Genomic DNA, 23,856 nt, shown 5'->3' with positions numbered 1-23,856 from the left:
GTCCTCCCTGCGTGTCACTGCTACCAATTGTTTATCGGTGGAAAAGTGTGGTTTGCATGCACAACACAGTTGCATTACTGTCCTCTGTAGTCAGCAGCAATGTGCGTCACGTCACCCTCGTTGTCGTGCTAGCAGAGCGAGAGATTACAAGGAAACTGCTGAATAAAACGTTACTCCGTTTGCCACAAGGGGTGAAAAACTCCACGGGTACCTTTAATGTTTACAATTCCTTGAATTGTGTGTTTATATAAATGAAATGAGCTCTTTGGCTGTTCTTCACCTTCCTCTTTGTTTCAGGAGCTGGAGAAGATTCTGTTAGATACTCCTCCAGTGTGGAGAGGATCGTCCAAACTATTCCGCAACCTGAGAGAACGAGGTACACACACGCACACACACACACACACACACACACACACACACACACACACACACACACACACACACACACACTCACTCATGGAAAAAAGCAGCAAAGGCACCTTGAACACCTTTGCACTCACTAATACAAATGCACACACACTTCAAGACAGAGTAAATAGTAGTCAGATAATATCAAAGTCAGTGAATGTCAGTGGATTATGATAACCATTACAATCTAATTTCCTTTGTTAAGATATATATTATTTCACTGCTTTACAAATGTTACTTCTTTTATTTGCAGCCTTCCAGTACGATTGCTTGTGTGTGTGTGTGTGTGTATAGCAGGCCTTACCTGCTGATGTGTAACTAAATAGTAGTCACACTTGTGAGCTTGTGTGTGTCACTGTAGGTGTCTCTAATCCGGGGTTGGTGCCATGCTGTCCCACCTTACAGCCAAACAACCTGCTGTCCAAACTAAAAATATACCTCTCCTCTCCTCTCCTCTCCTCTCCTCTCCTCTCCTCTCCTCTCCTCTCCTCTCCTTTACTCAGTGCATATGAGAACAGAACAAATAATTATACAGCACCAAAGAGAGAGAGGGAAAGATGCTCCCCCTAATTAAAGCATTTGCTTCAGGAGTGTGTAACGTAGGAATCACACAGTCTGGGAGTAAGTCCCCGTAGTGTTAATTACACACACACAAATTGGGAGATGCTAAATATAACGCACCGTGTGTGACGCATCCCTCTCTCTCCTTCTGCCGTGATTACACGAGTACGTTCCTCACCTCGTACCTAGCGTGTGTGAGTGTGTGTGTTGCATTCAGGGACCAGAGTCCAGGAGCACTGCCGTCTTCCTTTTTGTCATCACTTGGATGATGAGAGAAAAATTGAGATTAAGTGAAAAAAGAAATGGAGAGAAGGAGAAGACCACACACACACACACACACACACACACACACACACACACAGCATCAAAACCCATTTATGTAAACTAATTTGTTTTTACTTCAAAACCCCACTCACACATTTTTTCAATTCAGCTTTCTTTCAGTCCTGTCCCTCATGTATGCCATGCATGTGTGTGTGTGTGTGTGTGTGTGTGTGTGTGTGTGTGTGTGTGTGTGTACTAATGTCAGGATATGCTCTCTTTTCCATGTCATGATGAGCAAGGACAGTTAAAATCTCTGGAATGGCTTCATATTTCTGAGAATGACAGAGCTGTATGTTGGACAAAGGATTGCACAGTGCTGCCTGAACATAGTTGACTGTGTGTGATTGTGTGTGTGTGTGTGTGTGTGTATGTGTGTGTGTGTGTGTGTGTATTGAGTACGCTATACAGTATATCAGTCTGTTGACAATGGGTTATTCAGTAACCTGGCACTGTAATGTTTTTACCTTTCTTGCTGAATAAACATCACACGTATTCAGCACTGTGATGAGTTCATGGTTTATACTGTAGTATTTACATTACAGACAGTTACAGCTCACAGTAAATTTAAATCCATGTTGTCAGCATAATGAGTTTATATGTTATCTTTCACCTGTGGTAAATAAGCATTATTTACAACTAACAGTCTCATATCTTAGTATCAATACAGCATCACTACATTTTTGCAAATGCAAATATAATACAGGTGCTAACACACATTAACAAGAGACATATTCATAGATTCCATGTATAATGGTTTGTTATGACTATTGTAATGTCATTATAATTGTCTCAACATGCGCTCATGATGAATTGTTACCATTTCTCTAACAGACCTGGACAAGTTTTAACATGATTTGTTCATGTTCATGCCATCGCTTTATTAAAGCATCATTAAGTAATTGCAGCTTTATAAAACAAGGAGGATTTTCTTGTCTCCTTAAAGAGCTTTGTCTGAGTCAGGAACTGTTATTGATTATATAAAGATAATGGTTATTATAACTTCACTTCACTTGGCTCATATTTGACATACTATTAGCTTGTTAAGTTATTGTGATACAAGATACAATTCCCAAATTTATGTACATTTTTGCTCTTGTTTGGTCCACCAACTCTTGAGAAACATGTCTGGTTCTTTAGTTGCGTGATGCTTAACCCTTCTTCACCAGCTGTTGTTTTTCGGGCAGGTAGTTCACCATGAACTTGAGTGAGCTTGCAAGCTGGGAATGTCTGCTTTTTGTGGGGATTGTTGTGGACCGGATACTTAAAACAATCAGCTGAAAACTACAAGGAGCTGCAGGCTGCAGCATCACCATAAAGTGAGACTACGTCACCTGTTGGGACGCAGAAATTAGTTTGATTCCTGTGACCTCTTCTCATAAATGAGTGGTCCTTTTCTAAGAGGCTTCATGCTTTACAGTGATTTATTGCTAAAAAAGATATTATGAATATACAATATTAGGTAATAATATAAAATTTGTTAAGTTAGAAGAGTAAAGTAATAGTATAACTTATTTTTGTTTCCGTCATGATATTTGCTACCTGGGGTCCAGTGTTCATCTTTTTTTCAGTAGTATATCACTGAAAGTATGTGAACTTAAATATGCAGAATGTATTTCAGAAACCCGAGTCGTTTCAGAGTGTATCTCTTGGTCTTTGTGCATCTCGGGCTACATGGGGTAAAGAGAATTCAGTTCCAAACCAGCTCCTTTACACAAAGCAGTCAAGCATCAGGAAAACACAAGGCTCACTCTGGTTCTAGCTGGTGTCATGTTCACCTGCACACACACACACACACACACACACACACACACTCACGGGAAAGCACTCTCCCGAAACACTCAAGCGAGTCACCCTGAACTATCTGAACGATCAGACAGAAAGCGAAAAAGATTCCTAAATGGGCCCGAGGTAAGAAAGGATCACCACCTAAAACATTTTTCACGTGCTTATCCAAACAGAGACGCGTACACACGCACACACCCCATACCGGCCTGCGTCTTTACTTTGGACACTTAGGGTGTAGAAAAAGAAACGGTGTGTGGCCAAATGGCTGTTGGCAGCTCAGCTCAAGAAGACACATTTTAAGATGCTATCTTCATGAAAGGAAGGATTATGTGTGTTACTGTGAGTGTTTGTCTATGTGTGTGTGTGTGTGTGTCTCTCTCTCTCTCTCTCAAGAGGCCCACGGTCTTTGAACATCTGTAAACATTGTGTGTGTGTGTGTGTTGAATGTGACCTTTTCTTTAACTCTCTCTGTGTCTAGGCATCATCTCTTATACAGAGTACCTGTTCCTGCTCTGCATCCTGACAAGTAAGTCAATTCAGTCTCTCTACACACCCTCCTGTCACTTCACCTTGTCCTCTACTTTATTATTCCAGCTCCATCTCTCTCTCTTTTTCCCCCGCTTCCTCAATATTGTTCTCTCGCTAGCAGTATTCGGCGCTTATTTTGGGTGTTAGCCAAGGCTATACTAAGGCCCACCCAGAACTCAACAAGAAGCAATTATGACACAAATCTGGTGGTTTTCCCCTTCCCCTTGGGGTAAGATAGACACTGAGAGGCAGAAAGAATAAGAAAAAAGATAGCTTTACTTACTGCCTATTCAAACTATTTACATAGGCAGGAATGTTGGACATGTTACTCAAAAAAAAACTTCAGCGCTCACTGCTCACTCACCACTGTAGGTGAAAGTATTTCATATATTAAAATATTTGTGATACACCTTAAAATAGTTGACTTATGTCTGCGTTTCCCCTCAAAATCAGGAAGTGTTTATTCTCTTCTGTTAATGATTATGATATCAAAAAGTGTCACAGAAATATCTCACTTTGAAAAAGTCAACTTTACAGGAAGTTTTGCGTCCATTGTGCGTCCACATCAAATAAGAGCCATTATTCATGACAAAAACTATTCAGGAAACAGATGAGGGGTAGTTTTTATTTGAAAATACATACTGAAGTAATTATTTAATGAAATTCAGTTAGTAATTGCACAAACTAAACCATCTGTGCCTTCACCTACATTAGTTTAAATATTAATCAATTTCACATGTATGTCGTCTTGTCCTTTCTTACACAGGTTGTATAGATTTATCCACCTGCTCCTTCTCCCTATGCCCTATACGCCACTTCTTACCGTGCTATTTCTGGATATAAAATGGCCTTTAACGCACACACACATGCACACACTCACCCTATGTGCTCTCCTCTCTGTTCTCCAGAGCCCCATGCTGGCTTTAAGATTGCTTTCAATATGTTTGATGCAGACGGCAACCAGATGGTGGACAAGAGGGAGTTCATGGTGGTGAGTCGCAAATACTGAGAGAAAATCCATCCATCCTTGACAGAATGTACACGCCATCGTTAAATATCATCTTTTACCCCCAACAGAGAAGTGTTGTTTACATTGTTAAATGTCAGAGTGACAATCAGAGTGACATGATGATCAGCGCTACAGACGAAAGCTCGAAAACTGCATTCATGTGACTTTTTGGGTGAAAAATACATTTTGCGGAACATTGGTAGAGAAATTTACTTTAATACACAAGATGTTGCATTATCATCATATAATAAACATGGGTAGTCATTCTAAATATGATGATAAGAGGGACAGATTTTACTAGACTTAACTAAGTAAATGCATAGACACCATATATGATACCAAATTAAATTTAGTTTCAGTTTGTCTCTCTGTAAAGCTCACTCATTCTAGCTTTTTTTGGCTAGTTGTGTAGTTGATTATATATATTTCAGTTGAATGTTAAACCAGATCTGACCTGTAAGCACTAATATATAACACGGTTAACACTCTGATGTCTGACTTTCCAGCATCTGGTTCATATCTGATTTTATGAGAATTGACTTAAATCCCCACTGCTTTGAGCTGAAGCTGCTTTTTTACTTAATTTATATCGATACAGATTCAGTATACGTGTTCTAAAAGTATCTTATTGCAATTATTTAACTTAAGTCAAACTGGGAAAGCAACACTCTCTTGATCATGTTGTCAGTATACACATGGTTTAGCAACATGAAAGACTGACTGACTTTCTGAACTCAGAGCTTTGAATCTGACTTCAAATTGTCAATGTGATCTTCATTCTTTCTCTTATTACAGCTTCAGGAGATCTTCCGGAAGAAAAATGAGAAGAAAGGGAGGAAAGGAGATGCTGAGAAATCAGCGCAGTTGGTAAGATAGTTGGTAACAGAGAACGAATGTGTGTGTGTGTGTGCAAGGATGGATGAAAAAAACAATTATTTTACCAAATACCCTGAATGCAACCAACAGAGCAACGACCTTGAGTTATCAGTCGTAGACGTGGACTTCAGTAATGCCGCTATCATCAGTGGGGTAAACTTGAAGTTAAAGATCCAGAATGTATTTGTGTTATTGAGGCTAACATAATTTATTCATATTAGGACTGTGAACAGTAAACATTGCTGTAAAGTTTCTCTTAAAATGTCATTTTAATACATCCACAGTGTGATGTGGCACAACACCTCGCGTGTTTCATTTGTAATGTTGCTGAAGGTCAGATTAAATTAGATTAGACAGCTTTATTAATCCCCGATGGTGAAACTCATTTGCCACCAAATCACCTCATACTGACAACAAACAATATAAACATTGCATTAACAGTACACAACTAATAAATAAATCCATAAAAAGCCATTTGATCGACAGCTGAAAGGTGTTATGGATCTAGACGGCATCTAAAAGTGGATGTATTGAAAATGACACATCATCATTCAAGTGAATTATCTGTATTTAAAGGTATTAGAGTTAACTAAACCCATCATGTAACCGTGTGCATGCTGCCTTACAGGAACTGTTTTTTTTTTGATGATGTGGTATCTCTTCTGTTTATACTGTGTACTTGTTAAACTGGATACACTCTTAAAAGAGTTTTTTCCTTTTCAACACTTCTGTGATTAAAGTTTAGGAACAACATCTTGCTTTCTTAATGTTTCAGTTACGTGTTTTATGTTTGTATCTGCAGGCTTGATGACTGTTTGTGTGGTTTGATAACTGCTTATTAATCCATCAAGCCTACACTTGTCCGGGCCAGGTCAATATTAACTTATTATACATATATCAGCATGTTGGCCAATAACTAGCAAGGCATGTCAGTACAGACGATATGTTTGAGGTAATTTAGAAACAATGAGGCCATTATGTATATAGATTGTCCACCAGATTGTCACAATTCTTAAATAAAAAATAGGAGGACTAAAAATATTAAAATATGCAGATATATCTTTATCAAAAAATTTTAATCTCAAATATAGATATGGGTATCAACTTCAAAAATTCAGTATGGGCTGGGCTATATTTAGAATTGTAAGTAAGTCATTAATTAATTGTTATTTTGCAGGTAATATTTGCTTAATTTGAATGAAGGCTGATAACCCAGCAAGTCAAAGTTAATTTTATTTCTGTGTAATAACATATTACTGATTCTTAAAGCTGTAATGAACTTATATATAAACCATTAAGTCATTATAGTCGCGTACATCTTACGGTAAAGTGATACAGATTTTACATTTGTTGCTCATCTCACTGGAGGTGCAACAGATGACATTTACTATTAATCTTAAATAATAAAAGACATATTATTAAATAAATTATTAGATTGACAAATTATCTTTGGGTGCAGTGCAAAAAATAGAATGATGTTGTAATGCAAGATGTGTGTTGTTCTAAAATGTAATCATAGATACGTTGAAAATGAGATATCCTTGTGCAGAGTGTATCCACAGCCTCTTTCACTGCATGTACTAACATGTCTTTTACCTTCTCTCCTCCCTCCTCTCTGATTGCATGCTCTGTCCTCCTCTTTCTCTTTCTCATGTCTCTCTCTGTGTGTTAGAGTATGCAGCTGTATGGATATCAGGTTGCCCCCATGAACAGCGTATGTATCCGAAAACCCCGTAGTCTCCTTTTTGCTCTTCTTTAGATGGTCAAAGAAATGGATGGGAAGGTGAACAGAGAACTAGGTGTCAGCTGGGTTCAAAATTATTCATTTGAAAAAAAGGCAGTTTTATAAGAGCAGTAAAACCATGATGAAGACTATGAGATGAAGGTGACAACAGGTTAAGCACTCACAGTAGACAGATATTTAAGAACATTTCTTGGAGCACTTCTGAACGTTGGACATTTTCAGCTTAGTGTGCGTTTCACAATATTGGGAACTGCAGTTAAAGGAATAGGTTGACATTTTTTTTTAGATACGCTTATTAGCTTTCTTGCCGACAGTCAAGTGAGACACCACTCTCATGTTTATATGGTAAAAATATGGCTCCAGCCAGCAGACAGTTAGCTTAACTTTGCATAGCTACAGCTAGCATGGATCTGTCCAAAGATAACAAAATCTGCTTACTAGCACCTCTATAGCTCGTCAACTAACACATTATATCTAATTTGCTTAATTTGTATGAAATCCGAAGTGTGAAAACGTCAAGTTTTACCTTTTCTTTGGTTGTACACTGGACTATTTCTTTGTCGGGGCTCTGGTTGCCTGGAACTTTGGACAGAGCGAGGCTAGCTGTTTCCCCCCACTTCCAGTCTCTATGCTAAGAGACTGGAAGCGGGGGGCTAAGCTAAACTAAGCTAAGCTAAGCTAATCAAGGTTTATTCTTATGGACAGACATAATGGCGGTCTTGATCTTCTAACCTAACTCTTAGCAAGAAAGCAAATAAGCATATATCTTCAAATGTCTTACTGTTACTTTAATTTCCCCTTTTATACATTGCAATTCACATAAAAATGCTGTTTCTGATAAATTACAATTATATGGTAGAGAAATAGAGGAGATAGAGATACAGCCTGCTGGCTGGTTAATCATACAAACTTCACTTTACCTAGTTTTCACTAATTTAGTATTTTGTTTGGACTATTTCGCTTCATTCTGGGGACTCTGTTTAATTCCCCCATCACCCACATGCTGGACCCTGACCCAGTCCACTTGATCCTCTGTTGTCAGTTAAATGTACTCAGTAGTACGCTGCTTGAAAGGGTGGATGAAAGAATGGATGGAAAGAGGGAGGGCAGCAGAGAAAGACTGTTCAAGACAGCGTCCATCTGCCAGCTCAGCCGAGTGATTGATCGAGGGATGATGGCAGAGGGTGGGATGAATGGAGAGAGGGATGACAGAAGAGGAGTAATATATTTAAGGGGTCAGGCGAGATGAACTCTTGCAAAAAGAGAGTGATGTGATTTAAAATGACTCGAGACACTCTAAAGCTGGAAACACAATCAGCCGCTGTCCGTTTTAGACATGTTTTAGGACACGTGCTGTTTGTTTAGTCATTTGTGTTTGTTCCTGTTGGGGGGAGTTTTGTTAGGAGGGATTTTTTATTGAAGGATACAAACAGAAAGTTGCTTCCATTGTCTGAGCAGATTCACATTTCCATTAGAAAGAAAGCAAAAGTTTGTAGTAATGGGTGAACATCAGTTTGCTGGCATCCAAAATTAAACTGACAACCATTTTATTATTTCATGTAAAAGAAGGATTTATTCTCTTGTTACGATTCTGTTAAGAATTAAAAAACACCATTCTGTTAATAAGTTATGATCACATAAAAGGCTGGAAATAACTATTAAATCAAAATTAGCAAGTAATAATGAAATATGAGAGATTTGAACACATATATTGTCTAGAAAAAAAACATTTTTACGATCTTATTTAAAGGGAAAAAAGGTAAATTCCTCTTGGGATTAATGATAAACACGGTGGAAGTCTGTCCATCCTGAGTTGTAATGAAGATTTTCTACTGAAGATGTAAAACGAGGCAGGATTTGTACTGTCCAGTGACTGAATGCAACATCCACTTATCTCTATTCAGACTATGAGCTTTCATTCTCTCTCTCTCTTCCTTTCTCTCTCTCTCCCACACACACACACACACACACACACACTCCTCATCCTGTCAGCGTCGTGATGGATAGCTGCATTGTCACCGTGAAGTTAAGAGCGGTGCAGGGTCATGTTAAAATGGCTGCTGCTTGGTTCTCCCTGGAGAGAAAGACGATGTGGGTGGTCAGGAGCTCAGCACCGCTGTCGGCTTTAATGAAGGCAGAATACACTCTTAACAGAACCGGCTCAAAAAAAAGTCAGCTTTTTATAGTGTCAGGGACGGAAATACTTTCAGCTGGTTTACTATCATATGAGTAACACAGGAAAACCTGCTTTTGGGTGGAAGAACTGTGTATTTGCTTCAGAGAGATCAGAGATTAGATAAAAACAGATTTTTTATTCAGATTTGATCAAAATTTGACTTGTGTGTGATGCTGAATCAGTGCAAAGGCATGGTAAAGAAAGGCTAGGTTTAGTGCTTTGAATATAGGAGCCTTATAGCAGCGATTAAAAAATATAGAGAACATATATTCCAAATATGTCCTTTGCTTTATCTGAGATGTATCTAGATTTGGAGAGAAGAAGAGTTTTTGTATATAATCTGACCCTTCCTCCCTTCATTCCTGCTGTGTTTGACACTAATGAGTGTTTATGCTTGGTGTTTACCAGTGTGGATGAATTTACAGCGAAATCAAACATCATAAATCAATATTAGTGCTGTAGATGAAATGGTTTTGATGACAGAAAATGAATTCTTAACATTTGAGGTTTTGATTATCTTTCTCCCAAGCTGCATTAGCCAGCTTTTCTATTTCACTACACTATAGAGTTAGCAAATAATTCCCACATCTGTCACTATTCGTCATAACCATTTTGGATGAATGTGGTTCCCACATTGTTAGTTCAGTAAAGGCCTGATTCTAGCATAATAATCTTGATCTGGTATACTATATATATGCTATATGCTACTATATGTGACACTGTTTGTGATTATACAGTATATGTGTATGTTTGTATATCATGAGAACTGATGAAGTGATCATTGAAAGCTGAAGTTTACTTCCTGAAGTAGTAGAATTGGAAGTGAACTGACCCTGGCCCTGCTTGACCGCTCCTACAGGTGCTAAAAAAAGACAGTCAGGAGTTTGTGGCGCGGAGTTACTGGGACGTTCTGAGACGAAGCGCCAGTCAAGTCCTCTTTTCTGACCTGGCGGAGGTACACAGACCCAACTGTCCTCTGTCGCTTCATCCCTCCATTATTCATCCTCCACTCTTTCTTTATCCTCTCCTTCCCTCTGTTAGAACTTCCAATCATCCCAGTAGGTTCAGGGTAACATAGCTGCATCAAGCTTGGCCAGAATAAGACCAGAAATGCAAGAAGACATGGAGTCAGTCAGGCTGAACTGCTCGATTTTCACATAAACCAAAAGATTCCTTTTTTTATTTTGTATTTCAAATTCCTCATGGCTAAAAAACCCAAAATGTTTGTCGGTATGGGATTGTTATAAAAGTTATGATCCCCTTAACTCTTTTATTCTGGGTTGGCTTGATACTGATGTACACACATTAGTTCAGATGTACCTTCCTATCTCTCCCAGCATCTCTAGTTTTCATCACCACTCCCTCGCCTCATGAAGTTAGATTATTCAATAGCTGCTATACTTCTATCACTCTGTTTTTACAAACCACATTAAGAGTCTAGAGACTACCTTCCCTTTCCCCCGTGTAAAATCATTCCTGTTTGGAGGAGCTCAGACTCCTCACACTCAACACGATATTATCACGCAGTATAAACTCTCTTTCTCGACTTGACACTCTTTCTAAATTTGTATGTGAAATCTGAGTCTCCTCCAAATGTTTGAAGAATCTTTCTATCATAACCCATTTCATGATGTCACTCACATATCCCTGTTTGAACAAATATAACAAGAACTTTCTTCTTTATATTTGTTCTTGTTGATTATTATTTCTAAAGAATTATATCTATTGTACTGCTGTGACAGATCTGTCCAATGATGCTAGTTAGATCAAAGATATTGTAACGTTTGTATCTTAATAACCTGTTTCTCAGTCTTATCACCTGCCTTTTGTCTCTTCATTATGCTTCTGTATGGGTATCTGTGCCTTGTTATCTGTGCCGTGTTGTGGCTAGTGTTGTAACTTTGGTGTGAAATCATTCTCAGTTTACACCACAACCTGTGTAATGACACCGGTATAATAATAAGAATGCTTCCTGCACAGCACATACAAAAACCCTGATCATTATAGCACCAAACACTCTTCTTGAATCACATAGAATTGATGAATAATTTTTGTTGGAGTAAAGAAATCTATTGCTTCTAAACTTTGAGTTACAAAAGTATGTACATTTGGAAATTCAAAATATGATATATGATAGTGATACCTTTAAACATAACCTCAAAAGTGAATGCTTACAAGATTAGACATAAATATTACTTATCACACAATGAAGTGTTTTGGGGCACAATTAATAGAATGAAAAGAATCACTTAACAAGTTCGTAAGATAGCAATTTTGGCAATTTGTGTTAAATTGAAAAATCTTGTCTTTACTACTTTTTCATTGGCTTCCAGATATGTCTAACATACGTGCAAGACAGCGTAACGTCAATAGAAAAAAACAGCTTGAAGGTGCTGGTAATGATTAATAACAGCTAACGTAGTGCTAGCAGGCTAGCTCCCAGGCTAATGACAGGCTATGTGCTGCGGTGGCAGCGGAAGCTGAGGTGGAGGTAATGACAGTGAAGTGTGTCGGGGCTGACCTTGTATTTACACGGAGGAGCCTTTCATCTGCCGGGACGTCAGACGGACAGAACAGACAGAGAGGGAAGGAGGGGTGAGGACAAACAGGGATATTAAAAGTGTGAGGGAAATAGAAAATTGATAAAGTGAAGAAGATTAAACAAAATATCAGACACGATAGAAGGAAAAAGGAGCGGGCTGAAGAGAAACAAAACACTGAATTTTAACTAATCTTTAAGAACGCTTGATCAGATAAGTAGAAAACCAGAGGGTGAAGAAAGAAAAAAAAGGAAGAGATAAAATCAGAGAGACAACAAAGAGGTGAGAGAGGCCCAAAGAAGATGCCACAGGTCAGCAGGGAGAACAAATGTTGAGGAACAAAGTGTGTGGAGAGAAAAAAGGTTTTGGGAAGCACATTCAGGGGGAAAAGAAAGAAGCAGGTTGTATTTAGAGAAAGATGTGTTTACTCAACAGATTAGTCACCATTATACCTCTTTGCTTTTGTCTGGCGAAGGAGGGTCTGACTGACAGGTAGAGCAGGAGGGAGGGAATGAAAGGCCAAATCACCTCTATGTTTGTCAGCTGAAGGAGGTACTGACGGGTAGTATGAGGAGAAAGGAAATCAGAGTAATCAGAGCAGGGAAAGAAGTGATAGGAGAGGGAGAAGAAGAAGAAAGAAGAGATAAAAAAAATAGGAGGGAGGTGTGGGGAGAAAGAAGAACAAATCGTGGGAAGGGAAAGGGAGGGTGAGCTGTTTTTACCCCTGTAAGGTGTGACTGACTGACAGTCTGACTGACTTGACTAAAGACAGACAATGAGCTCTTCCTCCGAGGTATTACTCACAGATAGGGAGGGTGAGGAAGACTGTTTAGTGTTTACATCAGTAATTACTGTTTTTACCTTCAGCTTCATGATCAAAGTCTGTTGAAGCTTACACACACACACACACACACACACAAGTACATGGACAAATAGACACATGCATACACCAGGTGTCGGCTCGTGCCCTGTGGGCGTGGTAATCATTACGTCGTCATGGGGATGATGAGCTCACACTAGTGCTGCCACACTTCCAGGAATGATAAGCTTGTTATGATCAGTTTGGCATTATGTCTACCTGAGGTTAGACTGATACAGGTTCCTCAAGGACAAATATTAATACCAATATTTTTCAGTTCTTGACGATTTGTGCCACTATACATCCGCTTAAATCTATGCACTGACTTTTGAGTGAAATTACACCACAGTACAGTGAGGTCAAGTTTTCTCTGGTTAAACATTTGATTTAAAAAGAAGTTATAGTTGCTGTAATCAAAACAATCACTAGTTCTAGTGTCATGTTCGAGGTTAACGATACCGGCTGTTTTCCTACGATGCCAGTCCAAGCCTGCTCGGATAAGAAATCTTAAAATGGTTAATGATTAAAGCTGTACACTTTTCATATTAGCAATATATCAAATAACTATGTGTAATGTGAAAGGAGTCACTTGTAGAGATATCTTTTAGTGCATTGTTTTGGATTTACTCTCTGGTTCAGTCTCAATGCTCTCAACAGCAGCAGGCTCTTTTTACTAAAAAAAACTTTAAACCTGCAATAACTATTTTTTGGCCACTTAAGTAAGTAAATAAATAGTAAACACAACACTGACTTACCACGTTTTTGATAATGCAAACTTGTTAGCAAACTGTTACAGAACAACATATCATTCATTCGTGTTTCGTCACCCTCTGAATAAGTCCAATATTCACTCCTCTTTAACTCTTTTTTTGGTCTCTAATCAACTCCTGAGGAAATATCTGCCTCTTTAGCTGCTAAATGCTCCATCATGTTCACCAGTTAGTTCCTAATAGTGTCTGTTTGCCATTTGGTGCTGAGCAGGTGGGATTTTAGAGCTTTTTCTCTAAAAACAGCTGCCTGCAGTGGCCGAAAACGACACTGAGAGCAGTGAGAGTGGAGAAAAATAGTAAAGTTGCAGGCAGGACAGCTAAACAATGAGCTGAAACTTGCTATAAAGCTCCATAAACGCCTCTCACACATTGTTATTGATACATTGTTGTTGTAAAAAATAACACTGGGCTTCTCTAACTATGTTTTTTACCACATGAACCCACTCATTGCACATTAGATTAGACAGCCATCAGATTCCAGAAGAATTTCTTTAATGGCATATAAAATGATTTTCTTGTTTTAAGAGCAAAACAGCAACTTAAACAGTTTTATATTAGCAAAAGAACAGGAGAGAAATCCAGAGAGGAGAGAAGAGAGGCAGAGACACACCACCTGGTCTAGATGTATGAACCACTCATGTGTCATAAAGACTTAAGTAATGTGTCAGTTATAAGATAAAAGAGCAAAATGTATTTTTGTCCTGTTTGTCCATAATCAGAGGCTTAATGAAAAGACCCTTAAATAAGTGAGACAGAGAAAAACAAGACGCTGAAATGATACGTCTGTAATTGTTTCAGTTTGTCAGTGTTTATATGAAGCAAATCTTCCTTTGTCCCTAATCAGAGACCAAAAGACCAGACTGCGAAGTGAATCACAAACAGACCAAAAGTTGAGAGTCACTAATGTTACATTGTGTGTGGTCTTAAAACAAGATTTTCTTTTAATGTCCGTTTCCCAGAACACATTTTTTAATCCTGTGAGTAACCAATCTGCATCCATTAAAGCAGCATCTACTAAAGGGCATTTTGTTTGGACTTTGGTTAGTTAATCCACTGAGAGCATATGAATAATGTGCATCGGTAGCTGTAATTGCCCAAAACTGAGACCTATAATCTGATTGCGCAACCTGTTTCAACTGAATTTAATAGACTTTTGCCATTTGACCTTTTAGATAACTACACGCCTATCCCAGAGGTTCCCAACCTCGGGGTCAGCATCACTCAAGAGGATGACAAGATGAATCTGAGGGGAAGTTTGGAAGGAAGAACAAAAATATTTTTCTGCTCCATAAAACAATGTTTATTTGTAGGAGATTTATCTTTGCCTTGTCTTGTAAAATAATGTAGTTTTATCTCTACAGGCCTCTAGAAAGTGATGAAATTAAATGATCTGGAAAGTTAAAAATCACTCTTCGATTTAAAGCTCACAGTTCATAGAAATATATAAACTTTTCAGCAGGATTAATATCACATCTTTGACAAGCCAAAAAGGCGAAACCTTAACTTACTTCTCACCTGAATCAATATGCAAAGTTTTCTCTCCATCATGATATTATATTGACAGACCTAATACACACTGTGTCACACCAAACAAGCACAACAAAAACTACAACACCTTGACTTTAGCAAACATCGCCTTTTCTTTTCTTCTTTAAAATCTGTGTCATCTTGTTTGACGTTTTCTTCTTGTCCCGCATTGGATTTTAGGATTTTACCCTCGAGGTAGAACCACGACTGGCATCTTGCTGATGATAATTATGATGATGATGATGATGATGATGATGGAAATGGCACAAACGCTCCACCTCCTTAGAGGGACATGAGATTTCACTCAATCTGATGTCTGCATATACCTTTTAGCATGGCCATGGATTGAACAGAGGGTGGGGGGAGGGGGGGATTGACGGGGTGGGGCATGGCAGCGAGAGAGAGAGTAAAAAGATGGGATTTTGACATCCTCTCTTTCTGTCCTGGCACTGGCTGAGTTTTTCTGGAACTGCTCAAAAGCACAGTCACCTTTTTCTGAGATAAGACATGTTAGCATACGTACATATATTCACGCAAACGATTATGCACAGTCCTCTCGAAGGCACACCAAACCTATCCCAAGTCACCTTGTTTCCTCTTCTCCAGAGGGGGTTTTTGTAAGGGATTAAAGAAGTGTTAAACAACAGATTACAGCACAAACAAAGAGAACAAACAGCACAAAGCCTGTTAAATGGGATAATTGAGCGAAGATACTTGCAAACACCAGAGGCAAGATAAGATAGAGGGATATGTAAACAAGAAGTGTAGAAAAAAAAGAAAGAGAAAGAAACACCAGAAAACTGGCAAAGGTGACACCCAAGAGTCTCATCCGTTGACGGAAAAAGGTGGAATCGTCTCACATTCTCTGCATTTGTGCTCATGTGGGTTTTGTTTAGCGCTGCTGTTTGTGATTTGATATTCTGTTCGGGTGTGTCAATGTGGCATTTGCAGAGAAATGCATGGGACGTGGTGGCTTTAATGTGTCTGTGTATGTTCGCCAGCTAAGTGTCTGTATGTTTATCTGTCTTGTCCTTAATTGTTCTTCCACAAGTCTTCTCACCCTCCTCTCTCTCTTTCTCGCACCTCTTCTCTTTCTCTTTGTCAACTGTTCTTTCCCTCTTTGTCTACACATCCTCAGCGGAGTATAGGCATGACTCTGTTTGTCATTGTGTCCCTGTATTTTTCTTTGTACTGCTACTTAAGCACTTCTCATGTCTTCACCAGCCTCTGTTGGTCTGTGTTTCACGCTGCTACAGCAACACTCCTCGCCAGTCTGGGCTGCATGAAGAGATAGTTGAGCTATACAAGAAATAATTAGTGTCAGGGCTACAAAATATCTCACATTGCTTTCAAGAGCCAATGATGAGGAAGATCTTTGCTGTCTGGTCATTTGATCCCACTCATGTTCTTTCCTCATGCAATCCCCAGTCAGTCAATAGAAACACACCTTTGCATCACTCAGTTCAGTTTCATTCAGATTTAAAAATCGACTCTAATCTGATTTTAGTACTCGGTCATGATGGCCAAATCAAAGTTGTCAAATACCACAGGTTACCACATGCAACTGCCGTGATACAACAGGAAGATGCCTTCTTGTCCATCTGCGCAGCAAATATCTTCCTGAATGCTTCGACAGGGAAATGTTTCCACCATGTCTAAATTGTGTCTATAACTCAAATGAACACCTATCTGATCTGAGAGATTTAACTTTAGCGTTATTGCTGCCTAGACTGGTGCGTTGATGTCATGATGGCCGCTGACTGTTTGTCTGAGCTGATCGGTATTGGTCTGTTTGATTGACAGTTTTGTCGTTGCTCATTTAATGCACGTTTTGCACACGTGCAGCAGAAACCTGCTTCCCGCTAGCCTGGCACCACGGTGACCATGTTGGATTGCTGATGGACTCCTGCCCACTGCTTCTCCTCCAACCAAAATGCTTGAAGTTTCTGATGAGTAACTCATTGATTTTCTCTCTTATCCCCCTCATGACTCCCTGTCTGATGATTCATAGCGAGCAGATGAGAGTATAACGATTGACACCACCCTATTGGTCCATTTCTTTGGAAAGAAAGGGAAGGCAGAGCTCACCTTTGATGACTTCTACAGGTACTAAAAATACACAAGAGCAAGAGCACAAAATGTTTGCTAATGCTATGAACAATATAAACCAAACCTTGAAATACCAACATGCTTCTTATGAGAAATCTTTGAGTAAAATCTCTTCTCCTTTCTTTTCTTTTCTGTTCTTCAGGTTTATGGATAACCTCCAGACTGAGGTGTTGGAAATTGAGTTTCTGACCTACTCTAAAGGGATGACTACTATCAGTGAGGAAGACTTTGCCAAAATCCTGTTGCGCTTCACCAATGTGGAGAACATCAGCGCCTACCTGGAGAACGTCCGGCAGTGTATACCTGATGAGAAGGTACAGCACATGCATGCACACTATTTTTTACTGGTAGAGGAACGCATGGACATACATGTAAGGAAGGGATACGCACAGCATAGTACATAAAACCTTCTCTGTCTCAAAACAGTAACTTTGAGTTCATTCTGACCATGTTGTGGGTGGATTGCCTTCGCCCTTTTTTAGGTGCTAAACAGCTAAATTGTGTTTCTTCTTATTTACTAAAGTACCAAGGTCCCTCCTGCCTGTTTTCCTGATTTTTAATGGCTCCCAGCAGGTCCAGTCCAGTGCGCCATGATCGATAATGCCAATAACACTTATTAAGTAGGCCTAGGCTGTGATATTTTCTCTTTACAGAAATTATTTAATAAATGTTTTAAAAGTGTCTTTCAGCTTTCCAAGTCGAGCAACAGAAAGAGTTTCTTTTACGTGCTGATGCTCTTCAGACAGTCCCACATCAGATCTTATGTAGCAGCTCTTCATGCAAATCAGATTGACTGAGATCATTTAGATCTGTAGTAACATCTGTAAGTATCCCCCATAGTATGCACTTCTAGCAATGACGTGAGACATCTCAACCATGACACTGGATGTTCTGCCATCTTTGTAGATTGAATAGAAATATATAGATGTCAACTTTAATGGGTCACTGATATCAAACGTATTGACAGCAAGAGCTATCAAACATTATAGTTTCCCTGTTAATCTTACTTGACACTTACTAAGATACATTTAGGGACTTTTTAATGGCTACTTTAAAGATTGAGAAGTCATAACAAACAGGTTCAAACAGGCTCCTCTTGTACTTTGGACATTTCAGAATAAGTAAATTAAAGTATGTAAATGAATGCAAAATATGTGGGGAAAAAAACATGCAAAGCTGCCAAAATGTGATCTTTTGAATTATTAATTTTTCTTTAGATGACAAAAATACCTCTTTAAATCATCTCTTCATACATCTGTTTGATTTATTCTTCCTCTACGGATGCTCCTAACCCTTCCAGCCATCTAGAGCGTCCGTAATTTCCCACCACTGTCTCTGCCTGAGGCTGTTGTGGCTTTCCACACTTCAGTGCTCCACTGCTTCACTTGATCATACACACACACACACACACACACAAACACACACACACACTTGACAGTGCCCGTCTATCTATCTATCCATCTATCTATCTGTCTATCTATCTATCTATCTATCTATCTATCTATCTATCTATCTATCTATCTATCTATCTATCTATCTATCTATCTATCTATCTATCTGTGTCTGTCTGTCTGTAGTCTTTATACAACCAGGTTCTGTTTCTGTCCTTCCCTTTTTTTTCCTTTTCATGCTGTGGAAGAAGCAGGAGGTTGGTCTCTGCCTCGTACAATACATCTAACCTGCAGTTACAATCTGTCAGTCTATCCCGCTACCCAGTTAGCACGCCATCCTTTCTTTCTCCATATGAGGGTTGGAGAGGTTAGCACACACAGATAAACACCTAATTACACCTATTTATCTGTGTATTTTAACCTGGATTTACTCATGTAAAGCTACATAGACTACATTTTCGTATTTGTTATGATCTTTTTTTTTTTTCACTGTGTCTCTTATATATCTAGCCATCATACGTCTGTCTTTGATTCAAAGCAAAGAGCATGTGGTGGTTTTGCATAAACAAAAGAATCCTAGACTTGAAGTTTGTTCACATGAGCTTTTGTCATTAATTTCATTGTAAGCATATATAAAGCTCATATAAAGAAAATCATCCTTGGGTTACATTGTCTTATCTACAGTGTACAACCACCTGCCATTTGAACAGTCAGCTACATGTTGAATGGCTTCGGCATTATTGCTGTGTGCAGCTCCTATAGGATTGTAAAATACTGCAAGAAGGCTGCTTTTTGTATTTTTCATATCATGTGCACACAATCCTGTCATTAATGACCTCTTATGTCATTAATAGACCCGTTTCATGAAGTCTCTCTGTTAGTGGTCAGTAGTATGGTCAGTTGTTTTTTACATTTTTTTGGTTTTGGTTAGTTAATATTTCAGGTCACAGAGCTGATGTGCCTCGAGGAATGTTGTATGCACGTCTGTCAAGGTCACTTTGGATGGCAGTCTGTGCTGAAACAATCATTACTCTCGTTTACTAGCTTCTTTTTTTCCCCGAGTACGGCAATTTCATCAATATTTTTCCCCCTCAGTAATTTTCCTGACTGGTTATAGTGTTCTTGCCTCATGTGTGGTTTCTCCTGGTGTTTCAGGGAATCACCTTTGATGAGTTCAGATCCTTCTTCCAGTTTCTCAACAACCTCGAGGACTTCGCCATCGCCATGCAGATGTACAATTTTGCTTCTCGCTCGATCGGACAAGGTAGGAAGAGAGCAACTACGGTCTCACGAGGTTTCTGCTTAGACACACGTGTTTTCTCCTCCAGCTTGGTGGGCAGAAAGCTAGAAAAATGTTCTACTTTGTTTTACTCCTACCAGATGAGTTTGCGAGGGCCGTGTATGTGGCCACAGGTCTAAAGCTGACACGTCACCTGGTCCACACTATCTTCAAGATCTTTGATGTAGATCACGACGACCAGCTTTCATACAAGGAGTTCATTGGCATAATGAAGGACCGGCTGCACAGAGGAGCCAGGGTGAGGAACTGTGTGCGAGAGAAACTGAAAGATTAATGCTAGTAGAGATAAAGCGCTCATAGTCATGAACATACCATCAGTCAAGTCAGTCAGTAGCTGATTGGACGAGACGTGCATCAATTTAAAAAATAATTGCAGATTTCTACTGCATAGGTAAGCTAGTTTTAAGAAATCATCATATTCACAGCCGTGAATTTTTCCTTTAAAGTTATCTATGAAAAGGAGCCTACGTCGTTCTGTTCAGGATGATCTAATCACATCCCCTCTATTGTCCTGGTGAAATTCCCAGTATAAGTAATCATCTTTTGTGAAGCATGAACAAAAAAAACATCTGATTTCCAGGTCAAGTCTGCAAACACAACAGACACTTTGGTAGTGTGTTTTATTCGGATGACTTGTCACGATTTGTTTGAGAGCCAAATATCTGTTCTAAAAATCTGAGGCTATCATTGAACCTTCTGCCACTGCAGAAGAAAAATAAAAGAAATTAAATACAAGAAATTAAAAATGTAGCCAAAATGGAAACAACACAAAGAAAATGACTTTACACAGAGTAGAATAAAATCCATACAACACATTTAGGTTGTAAAGAATATAAAGCTGATAAAAGACCTTCAGTGAAATTTCAGTTAAATAGGGATGTAAAACATTCTAAATGGCACACAATATTGCTAAAGTTGTGTTTGATTTTGGCCATCTAAGCTGACAGAGTCTGGTAACAACTTCAATGAATTACTTGAACTGATGAAAAACTCCCAACCGAACTGGAAATCACCTTTAATCAACGTTACAGTATTCTTCCGGAGGATGGACACTGCCCTCTAGTGGTGTTTTGTGATACAGCAGCACAGTACAGAGCCTCATTTTCTACTTGCTTGATATGTTGCAAACTTCACTAACATTGCACAACAGTGAAGCTAAAAGTTATTCTGTATATGACCGCATGGTCTTCTTTGGACGCTGTCTTGGCCTCGCATTCTTGGCTTATTAACAATGTTCTCTCTTACGATCTCTTTCTCTCTCTCCCTCCCTCTTTGCTTTGCCTGCATCCTCGATCTTTCTGCTACGCTCATCTGTGCTTCCATCATACCAACCTCACTTGCGTTACAACACTATACTTTCTTCTTCTTTCCCATTTGTTTTCCTTTCTTTCTCCCTCTTTTTTTCTCTGCCATGGCGACTTTCTACAAATCTCTCAGGGCTATAAAGCTGTGGAACGCGCCACTTCCTTTAAATCCTGTCTGAAAAAGGAGCTGGCAAGCAGATAAGTATCACCAACAACCATAACAACCAACAACAAGAGAGGATGTTAGATGATGCCCATGAAGTTAATTCATTTTTATGTTAGAATGAAATTATTTGAAAATGAAAATATCTTTGACATTTGATATAGAATATTATATTTACTGTATCATTTGCACCATTACTGTAAATGTGGCCTGTTATGATAAACTTGCATTATGACAGTACAACAATGCCACTAATCTACAACCTACAGGTAACACTGTTGTGTCTTCTGCAAATATTTACAGGAAAGGGGAATTTAACTTAAAATTTGACATCTCTGACATCACAGATTCACCTGTCCCACCATAAACATACAGTGTTTTAACTCAAAACCTGGTCTTACAGCAGTGCCTTAATAGAATGAATAAATCTGAGTTAAGTTGGTTGGTAAACATTTTATAACAGTAAAGTGAAAGTTAAATGATAAATGTGATTTTCATAATATGCACCTCATTGAGGAAATACATCTAGATTTAATTATGTACTGCTTGTACATCCTGTAAACTGTCATATATCAAGGTCATACACAGTGTGCCAGTAGGTTTACAGTGTTGCAACAGTTGGTTCCTGAATGTTTTCATTTTGGATAATCCAGAATGTGTGCACAGCACAAAATCACGTGCCAAGTATTTGTGAACTTTTGAAAAGTTTTTTTTCCCATTTCAACACTTTCACCCAGTAAAAGTTGCAAGATAAAGGAAATATACCCCTGAATAGCTGTTGACTGATTGACTATTGACTGGAATGTTTCTTTGTCACTGTGGTTATAGTACAAATCATAGTTAAAAAGAGCTGACTTGTAGCCCCCAACATGACTGTGCCTCTCTTTGCTCTGTGTTTACCAGGTGAAGGGCCAACACCACACGTCCTTCTCCAGGTGTGTTCGCTCTGAGGCCAAGAAACAAGTGCACAAGCTCTTGAGGAGGTACAAGGAGAACCTGTAGAGGAGGAGAAAAAGCATGGAGGAAGATGATTAAAAAACACCTCTAATGATGAAATAAATCAAATTAAGCTCTGACTTTTATATATAAAAGTCCTTTAGACCTCTGAAGCTGATAACAATTACAAGCATGTCTGCACACAGCTGACTGATGTTCTTGATGCTGATTATGAGCAACATCATTCCTCTTTTGGTTCCTGTTTTCTCAGTCACCTGCTGCCAATCATCCCAAGTATGATTACAGGGTATTAAAACACAATAAAACCAGATTAGAATAAAACTTAACTGTCTATGGATGGCACCTCCACAACAGTAGAACTACAAATAATGATTTTTTTAAATTTTGAATAAATCTATTACCTTTTTGGGTGAAGTAATGACATGTTTAGTCACAATCACTTACTTAATCTGACCTGCCTAAAAATGCAAAGTATTAATATTAATAATTAATATAATATATGTACAAACAATAAGAAATGTTTGCAGTGTTTTCACTCAGTGAATGACATGATTATGTACTTCATCAAAATGCTCTGAATTTTTTGGGAGGGGTAGAATAATCACTCATTTCACATTAATAGCTGAGCTGCTTCACTACAAACTGTAAAAACTTAAAGAGCACAACAGTAACTATATTACCGAAATCTGCTAGTTATGAAGAGATCTACATGTAATTGATAAAACTATTGTAAAATAATATATTCACATACACTAAAATTTATTGAATTAAAGTATTATGAATATGTGTTGTATTCACCTTGGTCCCATCATCTGTCCTTTTTCATTTAAATATGTTTTTATCTCATATAGCCAGTATAGCTTTTGTTACTTTAAATGCTTTTTTACTGCACTAAGTATATAAACACAATTGCCACAGTTATTAATGTTACATTATCCTAATATTACTACAACACTTGGGGTGTCTTTGACCTGGATGTGACAGCACAGAACACGAAGACAAGAGAGGGTGATGCAATTTATTTTTGTCATTTCCATATTTTTACATAACTGAATCCTCAATGTCTTGACCTATTTTGTGTTTGAGTGTCTTAGGTGCATGTACGACATACTATATCCACATAGGTGCCTTCTATCCATTCCCTTTCTCATTCAACAATTTTACCAGCACTGGGTAGTTTTTGACAGCAAAAAAAACTAACGTGCAATGATTACATTATATGTACTATATCTTTAATGTTGTAATATATTATGAGTTATTGAATATAAATTGTGGATGTCTCAGTGTGAAATATGGAATATAATTTCAATATGTTGAAATGAAGGAATAAGTCTAGATGTGTAATTAAAGGTGGGGTTTTGCCAAGTTATTTCTCATAATGTAAATTATTTTCATTATGTTTGGAATAAGTCATGTATTTGTCACATCAGTAGAGCTGGTGAATGAATTTTCATGCATGAATAAACTATTTTAAGAGGACGTGAAATCCGTGGTGTCACTTGAGCATGCGCAACGACATCTCTTA

At 38.5% G+C, this 23,856-nt stretch overlaps 1 protein-coding gene across 6 annotated transcripts in view; it reads left to right on the top strand.

The window, feature by feature from the left end:
- Positions 1–23,817, top strand: part of micu3a (mitochondrial calcium uptake family, member 3a) — a 31,678-nt gene extending 7,861 nt beyond the window's left edge. The window contains exons 4-15 of one of the 6 annotated variants that reach the window (XM_044345943.1): positions 298–376; positions 3,557–3,604; positions 4,515–4,597; positions 5,411–5,482; positions 7,164–7,205; positions 10,271–10,366; positions 17,119–17,213; positions 17,359–17,530; positions 19,763–19,871; positions 19,988–20,145; positions 21,345–21,409; positions 22,275–22,381. In XM_044345943.1, the coding sequence (XP_044201878.1) occupies positions 298–376; positions 3,557–3,604; positions 4,515–4,597; positions 5,411–5,482; positions 7,164–7,205; positions 10,271–10,366; positions 17,119–17,213; positions 17,359–17,530; positions 19,763–19,871; positions 19,988–20,145; positions 21,345–21,409; positions 22,275–22,281 (1,026 nt within the window). In that variant the 3' untranslated portion in view covers positions 22,282–22,381. Of the gene's footprint in view, positions 1–297; positions 377–3,556; positions 3,605–4,514; positions 4,598–5,410; positions 5,483–7,163; positions 7,206–10,270; positions 10,367–17,118; positions 17,214–17,358; positions 17,531–19,762; positions 19,872–19,987; positions 20,146–21,344; positions 21,414–22,274 lie in introns of those variants that run through there. The other 5 variants (XM_044345942.1, XM_044345944.1, XM_044345946.1 and 2 more) reach the window with 5 other exon arrangements.
- The last annotated feature ends 39 nt before the right edge of the window (positions 23,818–23,856 follow it).

The sequence above is a fragment of the Thunnus albacares genome, chromosome 3, assembly GCF_914725855.1.
Source record: "Thunnus albacares chromosome 3, fThuAlb1.1, whole genome shotgun sequence".
Taxonomy (NCBI): Eukaryota; Metazoa; Chordata; class Actinopteri; order Scombriformes; family Scombridae; genus Thunnus; species Thunnus albacares.
Note: the sequence above shows the minus strand (reverse complement) of the source record. Positions and strands in the feature narration are given on the sequence as shown.